The sequence below is a fragment of the Mauremys mutica genome, unplaced genomic scaffold (genome assembly GCF_020497125.1).
Source record: "Mauremys mutica isolate MM-2020 ecotype Southern unplaced genomic scaffold, ASM2049712v1 000557F_np12_obj, whole genome shotgun sequence".
Lineage (NCBI taxonomy): Eukaryota > Metazoa > Chordata > Testudines > Geoemydidae > Mauremys > Mauremys mutica.
This window is the reverse complement of record NW_025423004.1, coordinates 1-11,825: the sequence shown is the minus strand read 5'-3', so window position 1 is coordinate 11,825 and position 11,825 is coordinate 1. Positions and strand designations below refer to the sequence as shown.

The 11,825-nt window shown below is 68.9% G+C and overlaps 1 protein-coding gene across 1 annotated transcript; it reads left to right on the top strand.

Moving 5' to 3' along the window:
* Nucleotides 1-67: 67 nt before the first annotated feature.
* ACAP1 (ArfGAP with coiled-coil, ankyrin repeat and PH domains 1) lies at nt 68-11,730 on the top strand (the record flags this gene model as incomplete). Its single annotated transcript, XM_045000656.1, has 7 exons — nt 68-1,228; nt 1,543-1,596; nt 6,075-6,132; nt 8,056-8,175; nt 10,342-10,395; nt 11,239-11,297; nt 11,672-11,730. Coding segments are annotated over exons 2-7 (403 nt in total), but the record flags the coding sequence as incomplete, so codon positions are not given.
* Nucleotides 11,731-11,825: the final 95 nt, after the last annotated feature.

The window sequence follows — 11,825 nt, the reverse complement described above, 5'->3', positions numbered from 1 at the left end:
GCCAGCCCTTTCCTACAGCGCCGCTGCACTTTACGGCTGCGTCGCGACGCCTCTCTCAAACGGTCGCCGCCGCGCTTTACGGCAGCTTTACGGCCGCCTGTCAAAACGGCCACCGCTCATTTCAGACGGCGCCGGCGCGCTTTACGGTAGCATCGGCCGTTTCCTCTCGCGACAGTCTCGCTTTACGGCAGCGTCGCGCCGCGCTGTCCCGAGAGAGAAGCACGAGCGCTCCCCCCGGCAGGTTGATGGGGCTCTCAGGGCCGCCTCGTTTTACGGCACCATGGAAGCGGGTCGGGGGGGCGCTTCACGGTAGCCTCCGGGGCCCTTTTCGCTTTTACTGCACTCGGGGAACCGTTCCACCCCCTGCGTCCTCGCTTTACGGCACAGGGTGAAGGCTGCCAGCCGCTGGGCTTGACGACCGTGAATGCGCGGCCGCGCTTTACGGCACCTCGGACCAACTTTTGCGACAGACAGAAGGGATCGCTTTACGGCAGCGTGGCATTTACAAAGAAGAACGGGGGGGGGCTTCGCGTCACTGACGCTTTACGTTGACGCGGCGCCGTCTGTTGCTAGGGCCCGCCGTGAACGGGCCCCGTCCCCGCATCGCCTCTCGCACTTAGGCGGCATCGGCTTTGTTTTACGACACTGTCGTGCTCCTCCGAACCAGGATGTTTTGCTTGACGGCAGCGTGGCCAAAATGCTGTTGCCCGGGCTACGGGAGGGCGGGGCTGGGGAAGGGGGCGTGACCCAATGAGAACGATTAGCCCCAATTACAACGAATGTAAATAGGAATTGTCCCAGGGAAACCATCAGCAGACGGCTAATTAGTGCCAATCCCTGGTGCCGTTTTAATTAGTGCAAATGACTGGTGCAACTCACTAATGGGCAGAACTGGGGCAAGGATCATTCGTGCAAAGAAACGTCTAGTGCAAAGTGGTGCAATGAAGCTGCTCGTGCAGACGGTCGTGCAAGCGATACTTTAGTGCAAGGGACGGGTGCAACACGTTAGTGCAAGGGAGCGGCCCTCCGCCCTGCTGCCCGGGCCGTCGTTGGCCCACCCCCGAGGTGGATTAGCTAGTCACACGGAGCCCAACAATTTACTCCGGATTAAAGCAGCGGCCAGAAAAGGCATCTGCTCCGGATCGGCAGCCGGCAAGAGAGGGAGAACGCAGCGCTGCCCTTGAGAGTTTGATCCCGTAGCTAATCCGCCCCGGGACCCCTCTCCGAGGTGCTGCTGGGCTCCCTGCGCCCCGGGTCCCCTCCCCGAGCCTCCCCGTGCGCCCCGGGACCCCTCCCCGAGGCGGGGCTGGGCTCCGCGCCTCCCTGTGCGCCCTGGTCCCCTCCCCGTGCGCCCTGGTCCCCTCCCCGTGCGCTCTCTCCTCCCCCCCCACCCCGTGCAGGAGGTGTCGGTGCCTCCTTGCGCGGCTGGCTCCAGGGCTGCTCTCGTCTCTCTCCTCCAGGCGCTCGGCTGGTTTCGGAGCTTTCTCCGCGCCGGGCCGGGGAGCCCGGACCTCAGTGGCTGGTTCTCGTCCCTCCGTCCAGGATGACGGTGAAACTGGACTTCGAGGAGTGTCTGAAGGACTCTCCCCGGTTCAGGTGGGTCTCACGGCTCGGGCGGGGAGGCCGGTTCCGGTCCGGTTCCCCCCCGCCCCCCCGCACTGGTCTCAAACCTCCCCTTCCCCCGGGGCAGCTTGTGCGCTTTTACGCATCTCTCCGTGCGCCTGGGGCGCGGGTGCCAAGTCGTGCCGGGGCGGGAAGCGAGGCCAGGGGGTGGGGGGGCTGGGGGCTCCCCGGCTCTGTAGCGGGGGGGGGGGGGACCTGGCCCTCTCTAAAGGCTGGTTAATTTTTTTTTCAGGGCTGTTCCCAAGCTGGTTATATTGCGGGGGGGGGGCAGGTTGAGCTGTTGGGGGACCCCTCGGCCAAACAGCCCCCCTCGATTTAATCTCTCGGGGGGGGGGGCTGGGAGCCGTCTCCCTCGGGGTGAAACTGGGGGGTGATCCCCTGTCTTGGGGAGGGGTATTGGGGGGGCTGTGAGGTGACCCCCTCACCTGCCCCCTGTGCCACCCCCCTGTAGTCCTCCACTCCACCTCGCCCCCTCTCCAGGTGTCCCCCCCAGCACACATTATCCATCCTTCTGTGCTTCCCTGCCCCCCCCCCCCCGTACAGCCTCCACCCCACTCATAACACATTTCCTGCGTGGGTCTTCCAGACGCCAGTGAGCCCACGTGGCGTGAGGTTCCCCCCCCCCCCGCACACACACGCACACCCTGAAGCGGGGGGGGGCAGGAAGCGGCCGGTGCGCAAGGTGCTGCGCAACCCAAAGGGCCGGAAACCCTGCGGCCGGGGAGGATGAGCAGTTGGGGGCGGGGAAGACACCCCTCCCCTCCGAGGGGATCATGGCTCTGTGGCAGGGGATGGAGGGACGGACACACACGGCCCCCCCGAGGGGATCAGGGCTCTGGGGCAGAGGACGGAGGGATGGACACACACGGCCCCCCTGAGGGGATCAGGGCTGTGGGGCAGGGGACAGAGGGACGGACACACACGGCCCCCCCATGGGGATCAGGGGACAGAGGGATGGACACACACGGCCCCCCCGAGGGGATCAGGGCTCTGGGCAGAGGACGGAGGGACGGACACACACGGCCCCCCCATGGGGATCAGGGGACAGAGGGATGGACACACACGGCCCCCCCGAGGGGATCAGGGCTGTGGGGCAGGGGACGGAGGGATGGACACACAGCCCCCCCCATGGGGATCAGGGGACAGAGGGATGGACACACACGGCCCCCCCGAGGGGATCAGGGCTGTGGGGCAGGGGACAGAGGGACGGACACACACAGCCCCCCCCATGGGGATCAGGGGACAGAGGGACGGACACACACGGCCCCCCCGAGGGGATCAGGGGACAGAGGGACGGATAAACACGGCCCCTCCATGGGGATCAGGGCTGTGGGGCAGGGGACAGAGGGACGGACACACACGGCCCCCCCATGGGGATCAGGGGACAGAGGGACGGACACACACGGCCCCCCCGAGGGGATCAGGGGACAGAGGGACGGACACACACGGCCCCCCGAGGGGATCAGGGCTGTGGGGCAGAGGACGGAAGGACGGACACACACGGCCCCCCGAGGGGATCAGGGCTCTGGGGCAGAGGACGGAGGGATGGACACACACGGCCCCCCGAGGGGATCAGGGCTCTGGGGCAGGGGACGGAGGGACGGAAACACATGTCCCCCCCCGAGGGGATCAGGGCTCTGGACGGAGGGACGGACACACACGGCCCCCTGAGGGGATCAGGGCTCTGGGGCAGGGGACGGAGGGACGGAAACACATGTCCCCCCCCGAGGGGATCAGGGCTCTGGGGCAGAGGACGGAGGGACGGACACACACGGCCCCCCGAGGGGATCAGGGCTCTGGGGCAGAGGACGGAGAGACGGACACACACGGCCCCCCGAGGGGATCAGGGCTCTGGGGCAGAGGACGGAGGGACGGACACACACGGCCCCCCCGAGGGGATCAGGGCTCTGGGCAGAGGACGGAGGGACAGACACACACGGCCCCCCGAAAGGATCAGGGCTGTGGGGCAGGGGACAGAGGGACGGACACACACGGCCCCCCCGAGGGGATCAGGGCTCTGGGCAGAGGACGGAGGGACGGACACACACGGCCCCCCCCGAGGGGATCAGGGCTCTGGGGCAGAGGACGGAGGGATGGACACACAGCCCCCCCCCCCATGGGGATCAGGGGACAGAGGGACGGACACACACGGCCCCCCTGAGGGGATCAGGGCTGTGGGGCAGGGGACAGAGGGACGGACACACACGGCCCTCCGAGGGGATCAGGGCTCTGGGGCAGAGGACGGAGGGATGGACACACAGCCCCCCCCCATGGGGATCAGGGGACAGAGGGACAGACACACACGGCCCCCCCGAGGGGATCAGGGCTCTGGGGCAGGGGACGGAGGGATGGACACACAGCCCCCCCCATGGGGATCAGGGGACAGAGGGATGGACACACACGGCCCCCCCGAGGGGATCAGGGCTCTGGGGCAGAGGACGGAGGGATGGACACACAGCCCCCCCCCCATGGGGATCAGGGGACAGAGGGACGGACACACACGGCCCCCCCCGAGGGGATCAGGGCTGTGGGGCAGGGGACGGAGGGATGGACACACAGCCCCCCCCATGGGGATCAGGGGACAGAGGGACGGACACACACGGCCCCCCCCGAGGGGATCAGGGCTGTGGGGCAGGGGACGGAGGGATGGACACACAGCCCCCCCCCATGGGGATCAGGGGACAGAGAGACGGACACACACGGCCCCCCCCGAGGGGATCAGGGCTGTGGGGCAGAGGACAGAGGGACGGACACACACGGCCCCCCCATGGGGATCAGGGGACAGAGGGACGGACACACACGGCCCCCCCGAGGGGATCAGGGGACAGAGGGACGGATAAACACGGCCCCTCCATGGGGATCAGGGCTGTGGGGCAGAGGACGGAGGGACGGACACACACGGCCCCCCGAGGGGATCAGGGCTGTGGGGCAGGGGACGGAGGGACGGACACACACTGCCCCCCGAGGGAATCAGGGCTGTGGGGCAGAGGACGGAGGGACGGACACACACACACCCACACCCCGAGGGGATCAGGGCTCGGGACGGAGGGACGGACACACAGCCCCCCCCATGGGGATCAGGGCCCCAGCAGGCCCGGGGGGCAGGGAGGGGTTTGTAGCCAGGGGCTCTGCCCGCCTGGCTGCGTCCCCAGACCCCGGTGCCGCTCTGGGGAGGGGGCATAGCTCCCCACCCCAAGATCTGTGTCCCTTGGGGGGTGTCCCTCGCTCTATCTCACACACACACACACACACACGTCCCCCTTCCGTGTGCGTGTGTGTATTGAATCTCTCTCATATCCCCGCAAACACACACACCATGTCCCCCTCGGGTGTGTCTCTCTCCCCCAGCCAGCCCCCCCCCGCGCGCCCCCGATACCGGGGCGGAGACGGGGCCCACCCCAATCTGCTGCCACTTCCCTCCCTCACCCTCCTTTTTGGGGGGCAGGAGGCGGGCAGGAGGCCCCCAGTGCATGCTGGGATGGCTGGGCGCCATCTTGGCCCCCTGAACCAGACAGTTCCTGCCCTGGGGCCGGGTGGGAGCCGGCGCCCCCTAGAGGGGCCAGGCCCCTGCCCCATTCCCCGCCCCCCTGAGCCGGCCAGTCCCCGCCCTGGAGCCGGGGGGGGAGCCAGCGCCCCCTAGAGGGGACGGGCCCCTGCCCCATTCCCTGCCCCGGAGAACGTGACTCCCATGATCCTCTCTGCTCGCGTCAGAGGTGGTTTTGCAGGGTTTATTTTTTCCATTTCCAAAATGGTCCCCGCCCCGCCCCGCCCTCCCCCCCCCCCCCCGGTAACTGGTGTGGGGGGGTTGCCAGGCGACGGGGCGGGGGGTGACGGGAAGTGGTTATGGGGCTGATAAAGGTAGCAGGGCCAGGCCGGAAAGAAGCGACCGCAAGGGAGAGCGAAAGGCGGCTCCTGGGGTGGGGTGGGGGGGGGGATGGGTGCTGCCGATTTACACCCCCCCCTGGAAAAATACCTCTCCTTCCTCAGCCCCTGTTGACCCCCCCAGGAGCCCTGTCCCCTGCCCCATTGACCCCGACACTCCCGGGAGCCCCCCTGCCCCATTGGGCCCTGACACCCCCTCCCGTCCCCCATCTCCTAGTGAGTCGTGATGTCCACCACCCTCCCTGTGGCCCCCAAAGGGCCCCCCAGCAGTCGACCCCCCCCCGGGCAGGCCCCCCACCAGCCCCACCCCTCCCCCTAAGCAGCCCCCCCCCACTCTCCCTGCCCCCTGGGACCCTGATCCCTTCCCCAGCCCCCCGCCCCCGGGGAACCCCAATCCCCACCCCCCCAGCTGCCCCCCTCCCCTGCCGCCATGGGGCACCCACTCCAGCAATTCCCGGGGTGACCCTACGGTAACAAAGCGCCCCCTCTCCCCGCGCTGTGGGAGGGTTTGGGGGGCTGTTAGCGACCCCCAGATCCTCCTTTAACCCCGTCCTGCCCCCCCCCCCCAGGGCTGCCGTCGAGGGGGTGGAATGTGATGTCTTTGAGCTGGAGACTCGGCTGGAGAAGGTGAGGTGGCGGGGGAGGGGAAGGGACCCAGGTGTCCTGGCGTCCGCAGAGCTGACCTGGGGGGCTGAATGGAGGGTGGGGGGGGCTGGTTCTGTGGGGACGGATGGAGGGCAGGGGGCTGGCTCTGGGGGCTGGATAGTGGGGGGGGCTGGTTCTGGGGGGCTGGATGGAAGCGGGGGGCTGGTTCTTGGGGGCTGGAGGGTGGGTGGGGGGCTGGTTCTGGGGGGCTGGATGGAAGGTGGGGGGCTGGTTCTCGGGGGCTAGAGGGAGGGCCGGGCTGGATGAGGGCAGTGGGGTTAGTTCTGGGGGACTGGTTTTGGGGGGCTGGTTTTGGGGGGCTGGTTCTGGGGGGCTGGATGAGGGCAGTGGGGTTAGTTTTGGGGGGCTGGATGGAAGCGGGGTCTGGTTCTGGGGGGCTGGATGGAAGCGGGGGGCTGGTTCGGGGGGGCTGGATGGAGGGCAATGGGGTTGGTTCGGGGGGGCTGGATCAGGGCAGGGGTCTGGTTCTGGAGGGGGCTGGATGGAGAGCAGTGGGGTTCTGGGGGGCTGGATGAGGGCAGTGGGGTTAGTTCTGGGGGGCTGGATGGAAGGTGGGGGGCTGGTTCTGGGGGGCTGTTCTGGGGGGATGGATGGAGGGCAGTGGGGTTAGTTCTGGTGGGGCTGGTTCTGGGGGGCTGGATGGAAGCGGGGGGCTGGTTCTGGGGGGCTGGATGGAGGGCAGTGGGGTTAGTTTTGGGGGGCTGGATGGAGGGCAGGGGGCTGGTTCTGGGGGGCTGGATGGAGGGCGGGGGGCTGGTTCTGGGGGTCTGGAAGGAAGCGGGGGGCTGGTTCTGGGGGGCTGGATGAGGGCAGTGGGGTTAGTTTTGGGGGGCTGGATGGAGGGCGGGGGGCTGGTTCTGGGGGGCTGGATGGAGGGCAGTGGGGTTAGTTGTGGGGGGCTGGATGGAGGGCAGGGGGCTGGTTCTGGGGGGCTGGATGGAAGCGGGGGGCTGGTTTTGGGGGGCTGGATGGAAGCAGGGGGCTGGTTCTGGGGGGCTGGATGGAGGGCGGGGGGCTGGTTCGGGGGGGCTGGATGGAGGGCAGTGGGGTTAGTTCTGGGGGGCTGGATGGAAGGTGGGGGGCTGGTTCTGGGGGGCTGGTTCTGGGGGGATGGATGGAGGGTGGGGGGCTGGTTCTGGGGGGCTGTTCTGGGGGGCTGGATGAGGGCAGGGGGGTTAGTTCTGGGGGGCTGGATGGAAGGTGGGGGGCTGGCTCTGGGGGGCTGGATGGAGGGCAATGGGGTTAGTTCTGGTGGGGCTGGTTCTGGGGGCTGGATGGAGGGCGGGGGGCTGGTTTTGGGGGGCTGGATGGAAGCGGGGGGCTGGATTTGGGGGGCTGGATGAGGTCAGGGGGGTTAGTTTTGGGGGGCTGGAGGGAAGGGGGGGGGCTGGTTCTGGGGGGCTGGATGGAAGGTGGGGGCTGGTTCTGGGGGGCTGGATGGAAGGTGGGGGGCTGGTTCTGGGGGGGTCTGGATAGGGGCAGGGGTCTGGTTCTGGGGGGCTGGATGGAGGGCGGGGGGCTGGTTCTGGGGGGCTGTTCTGGGGGGATGGATGGAGGGCAATGGGGTTAGTTCTGGTGGGGCTGGTTCTGGGGGGCTGGATGGAAGGTGGGGGGCTGGTTCTGGGGGGCTGGATGGAAGGTGGGGGCTGGTTCTGGGGGGCTGTTCTGGGGGGATGGATGGAGGGTGGGGGGCTGGCTCTGGGGGGCTGGATGGAAGGTGGGGGGCTGGTTCTGGGGGGCTGGACGGAAGGTGGGGGGCCGGGCCGGGAGGCAGGGTGGGGCTGGTTCTCGGGGGCTGGAGGGGGGCACTGGTTGGGGGGTGAGTCACAAGGGGGGGGCCAGGCTGCGTGCGGCTGACCCCCCCCCCCCCCGTCTCCCCGACAGCTGCTGAAGCTCTGTGGGGCCATGCTGGATTCGGGGCGCCAGTACTGCGCCGCCAGCAAGGCCTTCGTCGGGGGGGTGCGCGACCTCTCCCAGCACGCCCAGGGGGACGCCATGATGAGCGTGAGTCTCCCCACCCCCACCCCGGCCGGGCGGGGGAGCCCGTGGGGCCGATTCAGGGGGGATCTGGGGCTGGGGGGTGTGTGGGGCTGATTCAGGGGCATATGGGTCGGGGGGGGGCCGTGGGGCCAATTCAGGGGGGATCTGGGGCTGGGGGGGGTGTGGGGCCAATTCAGGGGCATATGGGTCTGGGGGGGGCCCGTGGGGCCGATTCAGGGGGGATCTGGGGCGGGGGGGGGTGTGGGGCCGATTCAGGGGCATATGGGTCTGGGGGGGGCCGATTCAGGGGGACTCGGGGGCTGGGGGGGGCCGATTCAGGGGCATATGGGTCTGGGGGGGGCCCGTGGGGCCGATTCAGGGAGATCTGGGGCTGGGGGGGCCCATAGGGACGATTCAGGGGGGATCTGGGGCTGGGGGGGGTGTGGGGCCGATTCAGGGGCATATGGGTCTGGTGGGGGCCCGTGGGGCCGATTCAGGGGGGATCTGGGGCTGGGGGTGGTGGGGCCGATTAACGGGCATAAGGGTCGGGGGGGGGCCCTTGGGGCCGATTACTGGGGGATCTGGGGGGGGGGGGGGGGCGGGCCGATTCAGGGGCATATGGGTCTGGGGGGGGCGTGGGGCCGATTCAGGGGGGATCTGGGGCTGGGGGGGGTGGGGCCGATTCAGGGGCATATGGGTCTGGGGGGGCGATTCAGGGGGAATCTGGGGCTGGGGGGGTGTGGGGCCGATTCAGGGGCATATGGGTCTGGGGGGGGCCCGAGGGGCCGATTCAGGGAGATCTGGGGCTGGGGGGGCCCATAGGGACGATTCAGGGGGGATCTCGGGCTGGGGGGTGTGTGGGGCAGAATCAGGGGCATATGGGACTGGGGGGGCCCGTGGGGCCGATTCAGGGAGATCTGGGGCTGGGGGGGCCCATAGGGATGATTCAGGGGGGATCTGGGGCTGGGGGGTGTGTGGGGCCGATTCAGAGGCATATGGGTCTGGGGGGGGCCGTGGGACCGATACAGGGAGATCTGGGGCTGGGGGGTGTGGGGGGCAGATTCAGGGGCATATGGGTCTGGGGGGGCCGTGGGGCCGATTCAGGGGGGATCTGGGGCTGGGGGTGGTGGGGCCGAGTCAGGGGCAGATGGCGCGGGGGGGGGCGTGGGGCCGATTCAGGGGGGATCTGGGGCTGGGGGGGGGGTGGGGCCGATTCAGGGGCATATGGGTCTGGGGGGGGCTGATTCAGGGGGAATCTGGGGATGGGGGGGCCGATTCAGGGGCATATGGGTCTGGGGGGGGGCCCGTGGGGCCGATTCAGGGAGATCTGGGGCTGGGGGGGCCCATAGGGACGATTCAGGGGGGATCTGGGGCTGGGGTGTGTGTGGGGCCGATTCAGAGGCATATGGGTCTGGGGGGGGCCGTGGGACCGATTCAGGGAGATCTGGGGCTGGGGGGGGTGTGGGGCTGATTCAGGGGCATATGGGTCTGGGGGGGCCCCGTGGGGCCGATTCAGGGGGGATCTGGGGCTGGGGGGGCCCATAGGGGCGATTCAGGGGGAATCTGGGGGTGGGGGGGGTGTGGGGCCAATTCAGAGGCATATGGCTCTGGGGGGAGCCGTGGGACTGATTCAGGGAGATCTGGGGCGGGGGGGTGTGTGGGGCTGATTCAGGGGCATATGGGTCTGGGGGGGCCCCTGGGGCCGATTCAGGGGGGATCTGGGGCTGGTGGGGGGTGTGGGGCCAATTCAGAGGCATATGGGTCTGGGGGGGGGGCGTGGGGCCGATTCAGGGAGATCTGGGGCTGGGGGGGCATGGGTCTGATCTGGGGGGCTCCGAGCCAGCTGGGGTGGGGGGTGCTCCAGCTCTGCCCCTCCTCCCCCAGCTCCCCTAGGGGCACGGGGCGGGGGGCTCATCTGGGAGCGCTGGCCCCCCCACCCCCCCAGCAGGCAGCGCTGGCCCCCATGCCCCAGTGCGGCGCTAGGGGGCGCTGTAGTGCGGGGTTTCCTTAGCCTGGGGAACTCCCTGCCACATGACGCTCTGGTGCAAAGAGGAGGGGCTTGGCCTCGGGGCCGGGGAATCCCCTGGGGCGGGAACGGTGCAGGGGCATTGACACACAGCGGCTCGGGGAGGGGGCCCGGCCGGCCCCTCACTCACCTTCTGCCCCTCTTTCTGCCCCCCCCCCCCCCCGGAGGGCCTGGAAAAATTCTCCGACAGCCTCAACCAAATGATTGACAACCAAGTGGTGAGAGAGCCCCCCCCCATTCACCCCTCAGGCCCTGCCCCCCAACACCTCTGACTCCTCCCCCTCCCAGCTGCCCTGGTCCAGCCCCCGCCTCCTTGGGACCCCCTTCCCCAATCTCCCCCCCCCCGGCACCTTTCCTGATGTGGGGGGGTGGGGTGAACCCCAAGTAGAGTTATCCGGCTCGATCTCCCCCAGGGACCCCCAACTATCGCAGACCTCCTCTCCCTCCACCCGGGGGTTCCCCCCAATCTCTGAGCCCCTCCTTCCTCTCTCTGGGGGTCCCCCCAATCTCTGACCCCCTCTCCATCTCTCTGGGGGTTCCCCAATCTCTGACCCCCTCTCCCTCCACCCGGGGGTTCCCCCCAATCTCTGACCTCCTCCCTCCTCTCTCTTTGGGCCCCCCAATCTCTGACCCCCTCCCTCCTCTTCTCTGGGGATCCCCCCAATCTCTGACCCCCTCTCCTTCTCTCTGGGGGTTCCCCCACTCTCTGACCCCCCCCTCCATCCCTTTGGGAGTTCCCCCCAATCTCTCACCCTCCTCCCTCCTCTCTCCCCAGGACCCCCCAATCTCTGACCCTCTCTACCTCCCCCTGGGGATCCCCCCAATCTCTGACCCCCTCCTTCCTCTCTCTGGGGGTTCCCCCATTCTCTGACTCCCTCTACTTTCCCCTGGGGGTTCCCCCCCATCTCTGACCCCCCTCCCTCCCCTCTCCCTGGGCCCCCCAATCTCTGACCCCTTCTCCCTCTCTCCCCAGTCCCCCCAATCTCTCACCGCTGAGCCCACCAAGCTGTGACACCCCCAATCTCTGATCCCCCCCACACCCCTTTCCCGGCTCGTTGCAGGAGCTTCTGGACGTCACTCAGCAGTCGTCCCGGCAACACATCCATACCCTGGTGAAAGAGTGAGTTTGGGGGCGGCTTGGGGGGGGCAGGAGGATGGGGGGGCTTCCCAGGGGTATCTGGGAGGGGCAGTTTTGGGGAGGGGCAGGGTAGATGGTTAGGGCTGTGGGTGGGGGTGAGAGGTTGGAAACAGATGAAGGGGAGCGTTGTGGGGGTGCCCTGATGATCGGGGGGGGGGCTGGGTGGATTTAGGATGAGGCGCCTGGAGTGGGGGGGGGGGCTGGATTTGGAGTTGGGGGCTGGTTGGGGGTGGGCTGGGTTCTGGACGGGGTGGGAGGGGTGCCGATTCTGGGTTGGGGGCAGCGAGGGGCTGGGTTTGGGGGGACCAGGTTTGGGGGGCAGTTTTGGGGTCTCCCCTGACCCCCCGCTGTCCCAGGGACGTGAAGCGGTTCAAGGAGGCGCGGAAGGAGTTCGAGCGGGGCAGCGAGGGGCCGGGTTGGGGGGTGCCGGGTTGGGGGGGCGGTTTCGGGGTCCCCCCTGACCCCCCCGCTGTCCCAGGGACGTGAAGCGGTTCAAGGAGGCGCGGAAGG